Genomic DNA, 20,436 nt, shown 5'->3' on the forward strand with positions numbered 1-20,436 from the left:
AGCGGGCAGGACGAAGATGAAATAGGGAAATTTGGGTAAGCCGTGAGGAAACAGACAGATGAGAGCTGGAAGTGATGGCTGATGATGGACTCCCAGAGAAGAGCATGAGATAGAAAGAGGAGAGGGGGATGTCAGAATAGGGGAAAGAAGACGGTTCAATGTTTGATGTGAAAGAGCTGCAGGAGGGATAATTCCCACAGTAATCTGAGTGGGGTACAGAGACAGACAAAAGTAGACAAAAAAGGGAAAAAGAGACAGGACAAAGACGAGTTCCTCATTTTAAGAAGCTGATGAGTGGCTGGAGGAAGAGTCCCACTGTTCCCAGCACACACACTGTCACAAAAACCCACAGGAAGATCCTGTCGATGACCATGGCGACGTACTTCCAGTCATCCTCCACCTGAGGAAAGGAGGAAATTTTGATGTGTGTGTGTAAGTAGAAACAATAGGACACACAAATTTATATGTAATAGCACTTTCATCCACAAAATAATCCTAGCTACCTTTGCTTATTGGTAATTATGATTTATTTATTTTTTAGCAAGAGTAGAATCATAATCACTCGATGTTACAGTGTCAACACTAGTTGAATGGCTATAAGGGGTGCGTGTGCCTGTTATGTGTAAGAGAGGCTGAGAAAACCACCCATACCATGCATCTAGCTATTGTTATAGTAGTTTGTGCAGCATGTGTGTGTGAGTGTGTATTTTAGGATCATAGCTGCACTGGCCATAATGTCATTGTGTCCTATAGTGGAGCCTATTCTGAATGCATAAAAGAAAGATCCCAGCTTTGCTAAGAAAAGATGGAGCTGAGGCAACAAACATATCAGGGCCATCCAGAGTGTGCAGGCGGCGCACGCAAAGCCCTCCATCTGCAACAAACAAGAAGCTTTACACTCCCTTTATAGTGCCGTGTAAACGGTTTCTACACCTTTAATGTGCTTGGTAGAAATCCACATGCTGCAGACATAACACACATAGTGTGTAGCTTTGTGGTTGTGTTTGTTTCTGTTTTTGTGGGCTGTGTACATTGTGCGTACTATATCTCGTCCCAAGGTCAATCATTTATCTTAGGACATTAGGACCAGTTAAGTTTAAGGTAAGGGGGTTGGTCATCTAAGCCTATGATGGCCCTCTAGCTCCGCCATGTCCTAGATGTTATTTCTGTCCCTCTTTTCGTGCCTTTGTCTCAGACTCAGAGTATTTACAGGTGCGACTGGGTGTATTCAAACATACATACATTCTTTCTCTCATTCCTTTTACTTCTCTGCACCACAACTTCTTTTTGTTTTGTTCTGTTTTGATTATCTTTAAATTTAGCTCACACAACACCATACATTCATTCACAAATACTACTGATCTACTGATTATCATTTCACACAATTCGAATATTTTACTGCTTTTGTAAATAAATTTGATTAGATTTCCCAACTATTGTTAAATTGTTTGCATTTATTTCCTTTTTTGCCTAAGAGCCGGGTTATGACACCTGAACCTGTAAGTCACAAGTCCCCATGAGTATTGTAAGATTGTGTGTGTCTTACTGCTTTGTATACAGTATGTTTATGCAAATGTTTGTAGTTGCATTTAGGACTGCTTTTTATGGCAGAAAATACTAAAAGGTGATATTAATAACTTTATTTTCATGTTTAAGATCTGGTACACCACCAGATCACTATTGTGAAGACTCCAAATAAGCAAGAGAGCAGCACCAGTATATGGGATATTTTGGCCTCATTTTTCTACAGCTGGAGGAAGTGCAGACACTTTATCAATCTTGATACTATACAGGCTATGGTTTCAAAACAGACAACTGAAACTTGCTTTTGTACCTCTTTGGCTTTGTTGCGAGTCCTCATGTTCTCTGCGATGTACTTCACACTCTCTATGGCCTGCTTGATCTCCGGTGACACGACAGAGAAGGCAACAACAGCGTTGACAGGTGAAGGAGCATTCAGCGGCCTCGGCACCTTGGGCAACTCTGACTCCTGGGGCCCCTGAGTCGGGGATGCCTGCGGGGGAGGAGGAGGAGGTGGCACCATTGGGGGAGGAACAGGAGTCGGTACCTCCTTGCCCCTGTAGGGGCACCTCCTGTTCATTTCCCTCTTCACGTCACGGTTTATCTCACCGTACTCCACGCAGTTCATGGAGCCGCCAGCTGAGGCGGCCCCTCCTCCTCCTCCTGCTGTGCCACCATCCAGCGATGGACACGGTACACCCCCAGTTATTCCCCCAACACTTACACTTCCTGAGCTACTTCCTCCTCCTATGCTGTTCTTTCTCTTCTTGTTTGCTCTGCTGCTTCCTACTCCTCCCATCCCTCCTGTAATACTAGCCGAGGAAGAACAGCCCTGGTCGATAGGACGCCTCATCAGCATCACCCTGGGCAACACCCCGAGGAAGACGGACCTCACCCACTCCGGCATAGTGTGCGTCATGGGGGTGCGATAGTGCACATTCAGCACAAAGACAGTGATGACGATGCTGAGCGTGACAAAAATCATGGTGAAGAGGAGGTACTCGCCAATCAGGGGGATAACAAGTGACGTCGAAGGGATGGTCTCGGTGATAACCAGCAGGAACACAGTGAGAGAGAGGAGAACGGAGATGCACAGGGTGACTTTCTCGCCGCAGTCAGAGGGGAGGTAGAAGACCAGCACTGTGAGGAAGGAGATGAGAAGGCAGGGGATGATGAGGTTGATGGTGTAGAAGAGAGGCAGGCGGCGGATGTAGAAAGAGTAGGTGATGTCTGGGTAGATCTCCTCGCAGCAGTTGTACTTGATGTCATGCTTGTATCCTGGTGCGTCAATGATCTCCCACTCTCCACTTTCCCAGAAGTCCTTCAGGTTCACCTGAACATAACATTTTAAGAATCAAATTTAAAGCAAGCAACCTCCATCCACTCTGATATGTATCCAAAATGAAAACAATCTCTGTCCAGTTGGCTCTGTATCAGAAATAATCGCTGACCATAGAAACACGCCTGAAAACACATAGCACATGACCATTCACGGACACTGGGCATGCACATGCTGGCGCAAACAGAAAGCAGATTATCTAACATTATTCTGCAGCTGAAAATAAAGACAATACTATGCAATAAGAACAGCAATGAAGATGTCTTTGCTTGGACCGACGACAAGCTGGAACTGTTACCTAACATTACACGAGTATAACGCGGGAAATGCAGCAAAAAAACTAGATTGGGAGTTGTTGCAAAGCAAATACAGGAACATATTTCAGCATTATCCATTGCCTGAGGAAACCATGGCAATGAGAAAGTAGCACCCACAAGCATGATGTAATCAGAAAAGGCTTGTAGGCAATGCTAACTGTGAAGACTGAATGATAAGAAGACCCAATTAGGAAGTGAACGTGGGTATCTTTGTCTACGTTTCCTCTATGTCCAGACCTAAATGCAACCCCCATGTTTTCAAACTAATACCTAAAAGTGAGGGGATTTTATAGAAGTTGTTACCTTTTTGCCTGAATATATGATATCATAGATAGAAATCTAAGCTAATATTATTATGAGCACATAGAAGGGGTTTGTGTGTTCTCAGAAAAGTAAAAAACATGCCACGCAGAATAAAATTGTGCTGGTGCTCTACAGCCACAACCTCCCTTGTGACCTTAAGACTCCCTCTGACCTTTGAGCCAATGAGCACCAGGTCGATCTTGGCCTTGTCGTACGTCCAGGAGCCAAACTTCATGGAGCAGTTCTGGTAGTCAAAGGGGAAGTAGGTGATGTCCATAGGGCAGGAGGATTTGAAAATAGCTGGAGGAACCCAGGTAATGGTGCCATCAAACTTCAGCAGAGCTTTGGTCTTGTCTTCCACAAGGAAGTCGCCTACAGCACTGTGAGAGATGTGAATATTATTTCTCTTAAAGGCCATTTCAACATTTAACCCAAAAGGAAAGAACATGTAAAACATAAATAAATAAAATAAGCACATATGAAGAAGAGAAAAGAAAGTATGAAAAAGTTATAGGGGGCTAATTCTGCATAGTTGTGCCTCTCAACATGGGTGTGCTGAGCATGGAGCTCTTATTTAGAATTTGTGCACTAAAACTTACTTGTTGTACAAAACAATGTCTGGCCTCCAGATTTTATTGGATGGAACTCGTATGAACTCAATCCCATCGTACTCAACAGGGGCCCATTTCAGTTTGTAGTCATTCCAGACCTAAAAGAGACAAAATGTTAGCCTCGTGAGATCAGGATGGTCTCCATTGCATTTCACTAGGACATCAGTCTAGTTACGTGTGAGAGAGCAAATTTTGAGCTGTTTGTCGATTACTAATGGCATCACATAAAGGATAAACTCACTCACATGTCTCAGCCACAGATTGGTTTCCATAATCTGATTCACCTCATCCTGGAAACACAAACAGGGCAAATTAGTCACCAAGAGAGAAGGATGCTTTTACAAAACATATGATTTCTTTGTTTAGAGACACTGGGCCTCATTTATTAATCTTGCGTGAAAACGGGCGCAGATCTGAGCGCAGAATTGGTCGTAGGAAAGGACCCACGTGTGATTTAAGAAACATTCGTATCTGACCAATCTCAGCGTACGAATGAGCGGGCCTTGATAGATGCAGCGGCTGAATTCGATCGTCATTAACATGTTACGCCCTTAAATATTCCTGGTTCGGAGGCCTCGCCCACTGAGGTCAAACATGGAGAGACGAAACACAGGTAAGAAAAGAAACTTTTCCGACACAGAGATCGGCATCCTGACATCCGAGATGGAGCAAAATAAAGATGTGTTTTTTGGCAGTCTTAAGAGTGGAATAAAAGGGGCCAATAAAAACGCTGTATGGAAAAGAATAATGGAGGCAGTCAACTCGAAGCAGCGCTCCACTGAGACCCGTGTGCGCACTGTTGGACAGGTTGTGCCGTATTCAGCACCCCTGCCGTGAAATGCACCCCCTCACATTATAGGTGATATTCTGGATCGGAAGGCTGTTATTTCGACCTATAGGAGTATCTTACATATAGGTAACCTAATTATAAGCACACACTTTTGAACCTATTAATTGCAAGAAAAGCTGGAATTATATTTAGGAAACGCTAAGTCAAATACACTCAACTTGCTCAAAAGATCCATTTCATTCATTTTGTAATTATGGCCGCAGTATAATTCCACAGAACATACAAAAAAGGTGTTGTTTTGTGTTCGCTATCATCAAAGTTTGTGATTTAAACACTTTAAAATAGTTTAAAGACTGTAAGTAACCAATGTTCTGACCGTTGTGGGTTACTTGTATATAAACTACTCCTGTAGGTCGAAACAACAGCCTTCTGATCCAGAATATCACCTATAATGTGAGGGGGTGCATTTCACGGCAGGGGTGCTGAATACGGCACAACACCAGCGCTCTTGCTCTGTAGCGGGGTTTGCCAGCGGGGTTATTAGGTATTCCGTAAGAGAATACCTTTGTCACCTAGAAGAACCATACCAAGATGTTAATCATCTGATACCTTGTTTGATTTAATGCAATTTATCCAGAGTAGCCACTAACCGAGGAGATGACTTTGGCTCTGCAGTGCGCTTTCATTTTCATTCATTCATGTTCAACCGCTTGTCCCTGTCGGTGTCGCATGGGACTGGAACCGAGCTGTTTTGAAATATAAAAGAATTGCGTGTGCCCCCCCCGGCCATCAGGCACACGTTTAAAAGCGACAGCTTGGCATCACAAATCACCTGAACATTTAGGGAGTGGTAGTTTTTGCGATTGATGAATGCGTAATCATTCATGGATGGTGCCTTCAGACGCACATGAGTACAATCAATTGCTCCAAACACAATTTTTATTTTTTTTATTCATTTTAAGAATCCGTTTTGATCTGTTCTTAATATGTGACTGCTTATGCTTAATGACAGCTGAGGATTGTTAATTATTTTCAGACAGATTTTGCTGTGCTGCACCACAAATACACAGGCTCAAATTTGCGTACACGATCTCAGACCAGACGTGAGATTTGATCGTAGCTCCCGCTCACGTCCAAATTGATAAATGCCGAAGTTTGCCAGGAAATGGTCGCACGCACGTTTTTCTGCCGTACGTTCGTTTGATAAATGAGGGCCACTGAGTTGTTAATTCTCTCGTCTTACCACTTTGACCAGTTGAGATATGGAGACCTCAAACTCCACTGTGACTGGATCCGATACATTCTCCACAGGTCGGATGAACTGGTTGTACCTCCTGAACAACCTCCGAAATAATCTGTCCTCCCCCTTAGATGAAAAACAGCCTAATAGAAAAATAAGGAGAAAAAACAGTTTTAACTACATTGGAGTGTTTTCAAAGATCGAAATCAGGCTTCTGGTTCTCAATAGCCGTCCTTCCACTACAACACCAAAAGTGGGTGAGCTTAAGCGAGCCTAAGCCAGTTGATTTTTTACTGACACGTCCTGTCTTAAATTGCGCCCCAGTGAGTGTTGGGGCTGTGTTGGGGCCAATTTCCAGGTGAACATGGCCCATGGGCTAAGCAGGGCTGCTGTGGCCTGTGGCAGAGTTGAGTCTCTGGGCGAGGAGAGGCTCATTTTTCATTATCACTGAAGGACCCGGACAAACAAAAAATGGACTGAATAACTGACAGTACTGGTCAAACAAGGACATTAGGCTCTGCTCACTATCTGGGCAGAGGGAAAAAGAGTCAGCAGCTGTAAAAGTGTGTAAACGGCGTTGTAAAGGTAGATCTGGGAGACATCACGTTTATTCACATGGTCATGGAGATGAAATTAACACAGAATGATGTTAAATCACATCAGCCAAAAAGAAGAGGGGAGTGTATCTTAGGCATCAGACAAAGTCATACATGACTTAGAAGTATCAACTGTGTAACAGTTAAATGTTGAGAGAGTCTGAAAAGTTATAACGCTGGCAGTCACTCCACTCTAGTGTGTATTTTCAGAGCGGGTCAGAGCTCTTGTTTTCTGGGTAACAACCTGTTGGACTGTTAGACAGAGATCTGTGTTTCGGATTAATGAGCCATCAGAGAGACTGCCCAGACCTATACACCACAGGGTTGGTCAATTTTTAGGCTTTTATTTATTTTGCTGACTAAACAGCAAAAGTGATTCACCTGAACATCTTAACGTTAGCCTTATTTTACTGATTAGGTTAAGGGATTCTGAGTCTATTTGTATGTGGGATGAATGGGTGGCATTTACACAGGGGTGGCATGTTATGGGCAGGTTTTAAAGAAATACTGCGGGGCTGTTGTCTCCATAATAGAAAGACACGTTTTTTTTGTTCTCCCGGCCATCAACACCGGCTAGCTCAAAGATAGCCATAGCTTGCAGTAGCATGGTAGTGGAAAGACAGCTACTGAAGGTAAAAAGTTGAGAATTGTCATTTTACATGTACTGTATAAAAACATGGGTGTCATGCAGCCCCTTAGGATAATATGTATAAACAAGTAAATTTAACTTGTTTGTTTATTTTAACAGTCATGTCTGCTAAAAAAAAATCTTCCAGAGATACGGAAATGGCTGTTATGTTCTAATATAGAGGGATACAAAAAGGCTGAGTGTTGACAGGCATGGGTGGAGGGTTGCTCCATGGGGTTATTGTGTTTTCCTGTTTTTTTGTCACACTAAAACTCCTTTGGTGTTGTGTAAATGTCCACTATTGATTCTGGTACCCTCTTTGCATTGCCCATGCATCCATAAAGCCTGGAATGGCACATTGACCTCTGCCTGTCCACGCAGAAAATGTTGCATCGCCAGGGACGGCACCCACACTCACCACCAGCAAAAACTGCTGAAGCTTCAATGAGGTTTGAATCCTCTACACAGTTTGTTATCATAGAACAGTATGGAAATTAATATAACCTCCTCTCTTTCTATAACTTCCTCTATGTCTTCATCCCAACTTTTCTGTCATGTTCCTCTTTTTTTTGGCTTTAATTCCCTGAACAGGCTCTCCCATCATAGGGTTCAATCCAAGAAGTGACGGGTGCATTATCAAACACAGCCTCAAACCATCACACTTGCACACTTACTTAGAGGTGGAGGAAAATATGGTTCAGCAAAGGGGCAAATGGGTCACAGCCCATATACACACAAATAGCCACTTTTCCTTGGCAACAACTAAATAAAACATGGTCCTTTAATAGGACACTTTCTTTCCACGCAGGTCACTTAGCTCTCTACAACCCAAAAGCTTGTGAAACTGTTTTTTCTTGTCAATTTACGTTTCATCAGCTTCAAATATATCATATCTTAATATTGTTTAAGACATGTCTTTATACTTAATCTTGTACAAAGAGTAACAATTATACTGTGTAGGTTGCCCACATAAAGACTTAAGAGATTATATAGAAATTTGCCTTGGAGAGTTTTTCCTTCCTGTTATGTCTTTTCTTTTGACATTTGGAGATTTCTGCAGGAATTGGATTTTTCTGTAATTGGATGGTGAACATTTCTGTTCTGGAAACTGCTCAAAAATCCACCTTATTGTCAGAAAACCATCCATCCTCTGAATGCCCTACGTCTCTAGGCAGTTGGTGGTTGTAAAGTTTTACGAGGCTGTGATTATCATAGAGGTTGCAACAGCTTATTTTATACAGTGAGCTTAAGTTTCAAAAAATGCTCCCACTACAATAAAATGGCTTGTATGGGGACCTAACATCATCACACATGAATCCAATTGAGCTTGCTGAATCCACAAGAGTCTCAGCTTTGCAGTCAGACCAAATTTATGTATTTCCAAGACTGTTTAGTGGCCCCAGTAGGCAGAAATATTCAAATACACCATTTTAGAATAGGTGAAAATAACACATTTGTGAAATCTGCATACTTTTGCCCCACACTGTATGGGATTAATATGAACTGAACTATGTCTGTAAAGGGGAGACAAGTCAAGAGGTTAATCGATAATGAAAATAATCATTAGTTGCAGTCCTTGAGTGTAGTATTAGAAATGTGCATATTTCACTGTACCCATTCACATATATTGAATAAAAATGGACTTTGAGTCGAATGTTACTTTCATAAAACAGGACCTATATGATAAAACAAATAATTAATATACAGTAACGTCATGAAGCAGTCTGTCCTTTTATTGCCATTGGGAGTACACACCCTAGATGAATATCTTTCAGACATCTCAGATTACAGTCTGTCTGGTTTCTCATTTGGGAGACGTGTTCATTTGCTCACGTTCACAACACAGACTTTCCAGGGCCGGGGAAATAAAAATGTTATGAAGTTTATCCCTTGTTAATTTATTAGAGGGGCAAGAATGAAAAATACACAATGAACACACTGCTTAAGCCTTTTACAGGTCGTAACAACAAATTTTAATTTAAACTCAAAGGGGGACTAACACAGCAGGTGACTGAGATAAAAACACTCACAACATCTGGTGCACATAAAACAATGACCAACAGAGATATGACAATACTAAGTCCTACATAAATCATTTAAAATAAAATAAAAATGACCCAATCTATCCCCATATACAAGCAAATTACCAATCAACAATTTCATTTCAATTTTTTTACTCCCTCCGTTAAATATTTCAAGTTCAGAAAGAGCAACCACAGCAGGGTGCAGACCAGTGGAGCCATAAGCTTTTCATCAAGTCCACTGAGGTAAATGTCAAGGTCAAACAGTGTTTGTTTTCATCAAACTCACTCACCATGATCAGGATCACCACCCTGCTGAAGGTCATAACCATTTGGGGATTTTTATCTTACTTTAGTGTGGTTGTTAGTCTCATTCTAAAAGTCAAAATTATCCTAAAAAGTTAACTAACTAAAATTAAATCAAAACCTGTCAGATCTAGATCTCTACAGCTAAGAAGTTTCATTATACTATAGTGGCTCCAAAACTCTCAAGACGTTTTCTGGGGTCAGTGGCACAGAGTCTTAAAGCTTAATGAAAAGGCCTCCCTCCAGAGACCCCTGTGTAATTTCAGCTCTTAGTACCTGCCTTGAAAACTGCCCGCTGCTCCCCAATCTGCTGCACTCACAGAAAGTTCGGTAAGCCTCTAATTGAGCGAGGGGAAACCAGGACAATTATAATCAGTCAATTAATTGGACCATTTGTTCACTGTGACAAAAAAAAGTAAGGCAATATTTTTTTTTCTCTTTTGGCACAGTCACTCCTCTAATTCCCTTCTTTGTTCTGCTCCAAAAGATCTTAAGTAGACTTAATTTAAAGGAAGTTAATTATAACCTTTGGCTTTCACCTCTGGTGATTCTACATACACGCTGCTCTTTGAGAGCTGAATGTGAGAACGCAAATGTCCAAGTTGATTAGGACATCAAGTGGACTTAACCCTTCCAGCTCGCTGATACAAAGTCTGTGTAAACTCAGAGTGAGCCCATGTGTGAATACAGCCGCTCAATGTTTGGTGAATTCATGGTGAGCCAGTGGGCGTGTTGATGAAAACAAAGATCCAAGGGTGAAGAAGAAAGACAGCAACGAAAATGTCGAACTGGAAAGACAAGATTCAGGAACTTTTGTCAGTAAGGACAAATGCTGAGATCGCCAGACGGAGAGAGACAAAAGAGATGACCAAATTACAAACAGGCTACATAACACGGTGTAATCCAAGTCATGTCCTGCCACGTGCAGTTGTCACCCCTCACCTAAACCAAAGTATTTCCAGAAAGTGAGAACACGTGACATGTACAAGCTCCTGTTGTGTGCCACAGGTGAAAGGGAAACTCAGGACTATGTCTGGAACAATGTTTGAGCTAAATGCTAATGCCATGATGATACAAAACACATCTGCTATTTTTAGGCAGTAAATATTGGTGTCACATAAACTCAGTGCCTGTCCGTTTCAATTCAGGCTCGGTAACCTCTCCCTCGGCTTGGGTTGGGCTCACACAGAAATGAGCTACCTGAGCAGCTAAATGAAAGATAAGGAATCACCAAGGTTATTCAAATGTTTTCCAGAGGGGAAAACGTCTCCAGCAAATGTCATTGCAATCCATCCAATAATTGTCGAAACCTCTCACTCAAAACCACAAAACCTCCTAAAGAAACAAATCAAAGGATCAACAAAGTAATTTGGTCATTTGAATGTCTGTACAAAATTCCATAGCAATCCATCTCATAGTTGCTGAAATGTTGCAATCTGAGCGTGGTGAATCAGTCAACATTGCTATCCATAGAGACACACTTCTAGCTATCAACCAAATGTGTCTTGTCTTGTCTCAAGCTTTAGAAGAAAGTTGTTAATCACTGTAGACAGAGCTGTGTTTGCCTCTGATCATGAAAATTACATGAAATCAGGTTGACAGCTTTGTTTAATTTTTACCAGACGTGCGCTCTTTCTTTCCCGTCTTTGTGACGCTGTAACAAAGTGATGATGAGCCTTTGTTCTGAGGCGGATGAAGCCAAGTCAAGCAGTCGTGCATTTTACCCTTAAATAGCCACATTGATTTAGAATTAGCAAGCCAAACAGTGAGTCTGTCACCATCTTTCGTTGCTACAGGAGCCTAAAGCTGCAGAAAGAGCCGTGGCCTGTGGGAGGCTCTTTGATCAGGCATGTGCTTAACAGGATGAGCCTGGGAGCAAGTGGTGGACACTCTGAAGGAACTAATTACCCTCCAATAATACACTGCAGACAGGGTGTTTGAGTGCATGGAAAAGAGATACAAAGAGAGAGAGAGAGAGAGAGAGAGAGAGAGAGTGAGAGAGAACCAGCGAGCGAAGAGATAGCAGGAAAAAAGTGACAGCAAGAAGAAGCAGAGAAAAGATAGCGTGTCTTTGCTCTCCAGGGTTTTTGATGGTCTGACTGTGACACGCTGAGTGACGCACAAGAGGATCACAGTGATTTTTGCATATGCTGTGACTACTTCATTAAGCATATGGTGCATGCTTTAACCTATGTGTGTCTTCATGTATGAGGGCTCGCATATATCTCGTACATACATGTAACTGCGAGTGCCCTTGTGTGTACGCACATTTTCCTATTTATGTACAGTATGTCCACTCACCTTTGATGTGACTCACTCTGAACAGCATATGATTTTTTTCACTGATGCATGAAATTCAATGGCTCCTTGCCTCCATGCTTTCATCTGAGAATATGTGGGAGTTTTGAGGTCAGATAATCTGTATATGTGAAGTGAACTCGTGAAAAAGAGATGACGTTTCACCAAATGGAAATATGTTTTAATGGGAATGCATATTTAAGATCCCCAATCCCATAACATGTTTACTATAAACACAAAACTTAAGCCGGTGGAGCCTTTAATGCTGATTTCAGGCTACAGAGCATCAGCTCAGTGTTCACTGTACTTGGTGTTGGGAACAAAAAAAGAAAAAGAATATGATGTAGTTTGATTCTGGTATAACACTTCTCCTCATGCTTGCTCTGATGTTGCTTTGTGTGTCACACAGACAGACAACTCAAGAACAAAAGTGACGATGATGACACAGAGTGAACATAGTCATCAACACAATCCTCTATGAAATTTCCCTAAAAAACAAAGAGATCAAGGGCAATAAAGAATTCAGACACTGTTTGTTTATGTCATTTGAAGTCATCCAGTGAATTCCTTCACAGCGGTAATCAATGAGTTGAGCAGACAAGCAAACAGGTAAACAGTATGGAAAGAGAGGTGAGAGCTTCTTAACGATACTCAGCTGTTCTAGAAAAGTTGAATGACGGATTTGACAATGTTTCCATGTGAACGATCATCAGCATTAACAGCTGGCTATAAGGTCTGTATCTTCCACCTGGTGTAAAGTGGCGCACAGCACAGCGCAACTGTCATTCCTCTGTCAGATTGGTGCAGTTGTCACTTTCATGCCCAGCACCCACGTACTGTAAGTAGTAAATACTATTGGGCCCATCTGTGTGCCCATGTGTGTGTTGGCATTGCTATCTCGCCATTAACCAACACAAAATTGGTCTTAAGTCAAAGGCGCCATATTTTCCTGCTTGCTAGCGAGCTAAAAATGTAACAGCAACAATGACAATATTCTGCTGGTTATTGCGAGCGACAATTGCTATAAAACTTTCCTTGAACTGAGGCAGCAGAAACTTCTCATTGTCGAACTCCTGCTCCTCCATATCGGCGCAGGAGTTACTCAGGGTAACAAAAAAGATGCCCAACAGCTTCATCTCTCTGGAGAAGACTCTGGGACAGAACTCAGAGATGCTGGACAGATTACCTTCCCCACTTTGACTTGAAAAGTTCTCAGGATCCATCAAGAGGAATGAGATTGTTAAAGAAAGTGAGCTGGGCAGTGCTATTTTTCCCATGACCCTTGGTGACGGATGAATGGCTGGATGGATCGATGGAGGGCTTACACTGTTGTACTACTGATGCAGGGCTTGACAATAACTTTTTTTGCTCCCAAGTTGGAAAAATTAGGGACCACATAAAGAACTTGAGTGCAATGAAAATTAATCAAATAACGTGTTTTTCCTTAATGTGTCTCACCCATTTTTTCACCCTGTTTTTGGTCCGCTTGGTCTTCAACCCTGTAATGCACAATTTAGTTATTTACACCATTTTTTCAGGCTGCCATAATAAATATGCTGAGTTGATGTCACATGTGTGTATAAATTGTTATGACTATAAAGGAAAAAAAAGAAGAAAATTAACCTCACAGAAAAGTAATGAAATCACATGGGAATAGAGGCCTTTGAAAACTGTTCTGCTAAGTCTTGAGAATCAGTGAAAACAATCATAACAAAGTCCATATAGATTTTTCTCCAAAAATCTAGTAACCACTGAGACCATCGTCACTATTCTGAAGGCCTAATTTATGTAATAACAACTTGGGGTAACTAGATACAGCAATAAATAAAACGATGATATGCGAGAGCCTGTGTTTGTGTGGTATCAGCTTGACAAACACAGCTTGCTTAGGGCACATGAGCAAACGCATCTATTAAAAACAACAAATCCAAAGAGAAAGAGAAACTGAATCAATAAAAAATGTACACAGGTAACGAGGAGAAGAATAGTGGCTTCAAGATGCTCAAATGCCTCCGTCTGAGTCATCTGCTGTCTTGCCCAACCTCATCTCCAGCTTTCTACTTCTCAGCCTCTCTCCCTCCATCCTAAAGCGTGACTCAGTTCACTGCCAGTGCCGAAAACCAGGATGTCCTAGAGGAATCAAGCAGCAGGGCTGTCTGGAGTAGGATGTCTGTGTGTGTGAAAGAGAGTGAAAGTGCAGTGTTGGTTGGAGGGGAGTACGATGGTTTAAGCCAATCCATAGGGGGTAGAATAAATTCCTCTGCCTCTGGTGGTTACACCGTGTGTGTGTGTGTGTGTGTGTGTGTGTGTGTGTGTGTGTGTGTGTGTGTGTGTGTGTGTGTGTGTGTGTGTGAGTGTGTGTGTGTGTGTGTGTGTGTGTACGTGTGTGTGTGTATGTGTGTGTGTGTGCCTGCCTGGGGGAGGGGGTGGGGGGTTCGGTTGCAATAATCACACAACAATCGTGTTAAGAGGATCCTCAAGCCACCGCACAATCCTTAAGCCACACGCACAGTAAACCAACACATACACACACTGATCGCCTGTCAGACTTAAATGCAACTATATTGCTTCTGGGTGAGAAACCAGAGAGCTGTTCTGTAGTTCCAAGCTCAGAGGAGCATTTAAGTCTGGCAGAGGAGCAAATATGCTTGTGATGATGTTGTGATGAAGCAGACAGCTCCATACAAGCAGACTTAGATAGAAGCCACGGGAGCTTAATATAAACCATTCCGAATGCTGGTGAAATAAAGAACTTTTGATTGTTGGCCACACTACAACCCCAATTGTGAAGACTCAGCTGGGAAGGCATTTTTCTAAATTATTAGCAATACACTTTTACTTGCTGCTCTTTTGGACAGAACTTGTTAAAAAGCAGATCCTCTTTACACTGTCAACGCGCAACTGCAGCCTATTAAAAGCACTGTAGAGTGAGATAGAGGGCCAAGCCTGAAACATATTGCGGATCAGATCAGTATAATACAGGCATGGCTGGACAATTCTCTCAGCTATTTATGCTGTAGATGATGCAGGCTGGGGGGAAATACACCATGCAGTTTCACTCATTTTAATCACTCAGTCTCAAACCCTATGGAGACCATCCTATCCTAAAATATGCTGATGATGTGCACTAGAATCTATCACACAGGCGGTGACTTTAGCAGTGCAATGCTGTACAGATCTCTCACGCCTTACCTCAGAGCTACTCTATCCAAATTCAACTAAAATACACCAATCCCATGGTCTGCAGAATCAGCTTTTCCTCTGTTATGAGGACAAATCACCCAATCCTTGATGGCATGAGACAATACCTTCTGTAGCCCACAAATCGGACCCCCGCTGGGAGTGTGTGCACGTGTCAAGGTGTGGGTTTTTTTCCAGGCACTTATCTGCATCACAGCCTGTGTACAGAATCATACAAAAGCCCACACAGCCAGTGAGGGACTGAGGGGAGGATGGGAGAGAGGAGAGGTGGAGGATGGAGTTGGGGATAGAGGAAGGTGACACCAAAATATTGCCATTTTTCTGTGGGTTTTCACTCTAAATAGACAAGTTGACCACCTCTAACAAGCAAGGACACAGTAGATTTCCTCTCACTTGAGCAAAATCTGTTCTGCCAAGGAGAGTATTGACACTGTCATCCCTTTCACGGCACCGCTTTCTTGTTCCTTTTGAAATCCGCCCAGTTCAAGGGCGAAGCGACAATGCAGTAGGCTGGAGCAAATCTCTCCACTTGAAGAGAATGAGAGAATGAGTGAGTGAGTGAGTGAGTGAGTGAGTGAGTGAGTGAGTGAGTGAGTGAGTGAGTGAGTGAGTGAGTGAGTGAGTGAGTGAGTGAGTGAGTCTGCATCCGGTTACAGGATGTGTGAAGCCAGTGTCTTTCACATGTCGACTGGAGCGTGACAACACGAAGGCTCTTAGTGGTGCTCCCACAGGAGGACTGTGGGTACCACATCTGGGACAAACTGCCGCGCTCTGGGCTTTGAAGTTAAAAAACAGTTTCATATGATATGGCAGTGAACTTTCTTACCCTGATTTTGGAAATCTGAAATTAAGAAATATCGATCTAATAAATGGACAATTAGATTTGTCACTCCACATAACATCCACTTAAATGAGGCAGTAATGTTGAAGAACAGAACACCAGCTCAGGCTGAAAAATAGAGATACATTTAATTCCCATGAGCTATGGAGAGTACATGTTGTAATCAAATAAAGTTTATTTCCTTAAACAAACTAGTTTAAGCTGTAATTGTTAGTAGATAGGCCTGCACTGTCCCCGTATTTAAGAGTAAACTTAAAACTTTCCTTTTTGATAAAGCTTACAGCTAGGACTTACGAGCCCTTAGCAATGTTGTTATTTTTAAGCTGATTTTGTTCTGCTTAATTATGCTGCTATAGGCCTAGTCTGTCGGGGGATAATACTTTTCCAGATACTCTGAGCTTCTCTCCACTGTGTCTGTATCATTCATGTCTCATCAATGCATGTTACTAATTCAACTTTCTCCCCGGAGTTGTTTGTGCTTTGTCGTCTCGCAGGTCTCTGCTGATCGTGGTGGTGCCTGCTGCCGTGGTCCTGCATGACGCTTCCTGCTACTATTATAATCTATAACCTTAGCTGTGCTTGTTTCTACTATTCTGCTGTATTAACTGCCATTACATATAAGTCATATTCACATTACTGTAGATATTATTATAGTTACTGGAAGTGTCTCTCTCTCTGTCTTTATGTCTGTCTTTGTCTCTCTCTGTCCATCTGTCCGTCTTTTCTCTCTTTCTCTCTCCTTTTCTTCCTCCCCTACTGGTGCAGACAGATGGCCGTCCTCCATAGAGCTGGATCTGTCTTTTTCTGTTTTTTTCTTTTTTTTTCCGTTGCCACTGTACTCTACAGGGGAATTGTTGGGTCTATGTAAATCATAAATAAGTCATAGAGTGTGGTCTTTACCTTGTTTGTAAAGTGTCCTGAGATAACTTTTGTTATGATTTGGCACTTAAATAAAATTGAAATTAATTGAATTGAATTGCTGTTCCCCCTTTTCAGTCTGTGAAGATTAACCAAGGCAATACAACCTTTCTGGCTGTCACCATAGACTGTATAAAAGAAGTGGATGTAGCAGCGGTGACATTAACCATTGGTTTGTGGAAGACCATTTTGAAGCCTTGAGTTTGGTGTTATGAGCGACGCCATCTTGTTTTTGGGAGCTAGAAGTGAACATGTTTGGATGAGAGGGTGGAGCTGGGGAGGAGCGAAGGGTGTATCTGATGGACAACCCGAGGACAAAATGCACTTGTCAATCACAAGGTAGTCACGCCCTGAAGCATACCCTGCTTTATCCTTTAGTTTACTCAAAATTGTACAAAAACAAAAAAAACATACTGCTGTGTTGAGGAACACTTGAAACTGTACCATAAGGTCATTAGGAAAATGTTTACTGAGTTAGAAAATGAAGTGAGAAGTGGGGTCTTTTTTACTACTATACAATCTGACATGTTTTAGCAACCAGTGGAGTCGCCCCCTGCTGGCCATTCAACACCATGCAGGTTTAATGCACTTCGGCATTGGCTTCACTTTTCAGGTGGTACAAAGTTCGCCAGACAAAAAGTTTCTTCGGTGCTTCTGTAGTTACTCTTCTCTGCCTTTGTGAGGCTCAGCTCAAATTTTAGCAACACAAATCAACAGAAAAAAACTGACTGACAGGTCTTCACAGCAATGAGCACTTAAAACGAAGATGCTGCCAAAAAAATCCATTACCACTTTAAAGTAAGTTATTTTATCCTCCACATAGATACGCAAAATGTTCCCAATGGCAAAGACGTTCTCCACAGATGCCTCTATCTGTATACTCTTTGTGGATGTGAATGCGATGAAATTCAGGATTTAAATAACCATTCGGTTACATGTGAATGCAGCTTCAAAGCATTTATATATTCTTTGTTCTGCTATGGGTCCCCTGGGAACCACTCAAGGACCCCACTTCAAAATCTGCTGTTCAAAAGCACACAGTCGACTGGCAGACTTATATGAAGAAAATAGAAAATATGTGCAGAGGGGATTTTGCAACCAGTGGAGTCGCAAAATACAGACGACCTGATAGAGTGATCCAGCTTGGCTTAATGTCACAACAGACATTATATCAAACCCAGGGGAAATGAGTCTTGCAGTTAAAGTATCTACATAGTAGAAAGGTAGATTCCCATGTCTTTTTGATTATGCAGCTGCTTGAGGCTATACTAATATGAACATGCTCAGTCCACAGAGAAATGCACACCGCCTGTATTCAGATACTGTGCTTTAAACTAGCCATCAGGACTTCTGTACGGTTGTGGTGTCACAACTATGCTATATATAGATAGAAAGTGTCTCTACAGTGACGTTATAGTCATTCCCAGGCTTTAATGATGGCGCAGATACACAGAGAGTGCAGATGCAGACGACCCAGAAATGCTAACCAATCAGAGCAGACTGGGCTTTTTTTTAGGAGGGAGTCTTAAAGAGACAGGCGCAAAAACGGAGCGTACAGGTATATTCAGTTACACAGTATGAGAAAATAATGTTTTTAATATTATGGCATGTAAACATGTTCTAGTAGAAACCTAAAATACATGTATAAACCTAAAAATGAGCATGGAACCTTTAAATGATTTAAATCATCAGGATCAAGAGAGACTGAACTTCAGGTATGACTGGCAGCCATCCACCCACTGTAATGCCCTAAAGCAAGACACTTAACCTCTGCAGGTCCATGGCATCCGTCCTGTACCTAACCCTGACCTCTGATCTCTGAGGGTTGAGTGAACCCACAACCTTCCACAACAGAAGGATCCAGAGATTAAATCAACATTGACAGTCATTGAGCTGCTGCTGCTGGAGAAACGTATGTCATCCATGTGTTGGCTCATTTTGTGCACGAATGGCTGCTTCTCAGTAGCTCCAGGGGACGAGGTATCAGCTATAATGAGACCATGTCTTGATCACAAATCATCATCTCCAAGGCAAACTAAACCCTGTGTCCTTCCCTGCAACATAACTCTGACTGCACAATCAGATGAGCACAAATACTCAGAATGGGAAAAAAGCAATGTTGCCCCCCGCCGTCTGAGGTACAATATAATGTTTTTGATGAAGCAGCAAGCGGGACGTTTATCAGAATGGGGGGTGGGGGCTTTTCAGAGATCAGCTCTTGATTTGCTGCGAGTTGTGCGCTCCTGAGCTTTCAAAGACTGAATAATTCAAAACGTATGCTGAATATGTTTGCACAAACTGACAGTTGCACTACATTTAAATGTGTCATCGCGCTCACGTTTCGTTTATAACCATGTTTATCCCTCTTAATTGCAGTAGCAATTGGAGGAAAAGCGCTGTTTGTTTTCACGGATCTTTCACCCAGATGCGCACTGGGAAGGTAAGTCGAGGTGGCTGGAAGCTAAAGACAACTTAAAAAGTAATGAACCATTTACATGAGTTACATGAATTTAAAATAGATGATGATTTTCCTCAAGTAATGAGTGTAAAGCTACTTTTTGCGAGCCGGCACCGACTCACGGCGCGCTGTGTCTTACCTTGCGCTGCGAGGAGCAGCAGCAGGAGGACGTTTGTTGGTTTCCCGGAGTAATTCATCTATACATCTGTGCTTGACGATGCTTTCTGAGGATAAAAAGATGATGCTGGTGTCGGTAAACCACGGCGGGTGACTTGTGTCAACAACCCACGGCAGACTGTCAGTGAAGCCTTTATCATTCGAGCAACATTTCCCTTTGAGCTCCGTGGAGAAGCTGGACTCGCGGTGCGCTCTCCCGACATGCACAACTTCTGCACGTCCCGCCTTCCTCTCCTCTCCACCCCTACTCCCCTCCCTCCTTCTTTCTGTCCCCGTGTCCCGCTCACCCACCCACTCACCCAAGGGGCAAACCGAGCGACCTGACGCACGGTGACTCACAGGTGCCAAGTTTGGAATAATGGAATGGGTTTCAAATAAGACTTTAAGACCGCCGGGAGTCCTATTACAAAAATGTCTATTTTAACATTTATTCCCATATTCAGTTTGCATCCTGTTTCGTTAAACAACTCAACTACATGTTGTTTTACTGTATTTTTACATTTCTGATTAAGTTTAAAATATTCTTTATCCATCTATCTATCTATCTATCTATCTATCTATCTATCTATCTATCTATCTATTGCATTAATAGAAGGATATAAATGAAAGTTCACACCCAAAGAATTATCCTCACATCTACTCAACAAAGCTCTATATAGAAATACGCAGCACACACAATAAAATCACATATTTTCATTGCTGAGCTGTAAATGACCTATTTAGTCACTTAATTGATTTTGTATGCATAACAATGCTCAGGCAGCTTAAAGCATTAACTGCTCTGTAAGTCTTGCTGCAGAGTCTGCCCAATTCAAATAATGGAAAGTAAATGCACAGCAGCAGCACTGGAACTGCTGTCAAGCATGAAGTA

General features: G+C 42.2%; 1 protein-coding gene across 1 annotated transcript; it reads right to left on the reverse strand.

Moving 5' to 3' along the window:
* Positions 1–274: 274 nt before the first annotated feature.
* Positions 275–19,585, reverse strand: LOC310947961 (neuronal acetylcholine receptor subunit alpha-3-like; the record flags this gene model as incomplete). Its single annotated transcript, XM_083914950.1, has 7 exons — positions 275–400; positions 1,835–2,854; positions 3,653–3,860; positions 4,080–4,189; positions 4,337–4,381; positions 6,125–6,264; positions 19,528–19,585. 7 exons carry the CDS (start codon positions 19,583–19,585, stop codon positions 275–277), a joined length of 1,707 nt encoding a protein of 568 aa, XP_083771076.1.
* Between the last annotated feature and the right edge of the window lie 851 nt (positions 19,586–20,436).

Source organism: Echiichthys vipera (genome assembly GCF_963691815.1).
Source record: "Echiichthys vipera genome assembly, chromosome: 6".
Classification (NCBI taxonomy): Eukaryota; Metazoa; Chordata; class Actinopteri; order Perciformes; family Trachinidae; genus Echiichthys; species Echiichthys vipera.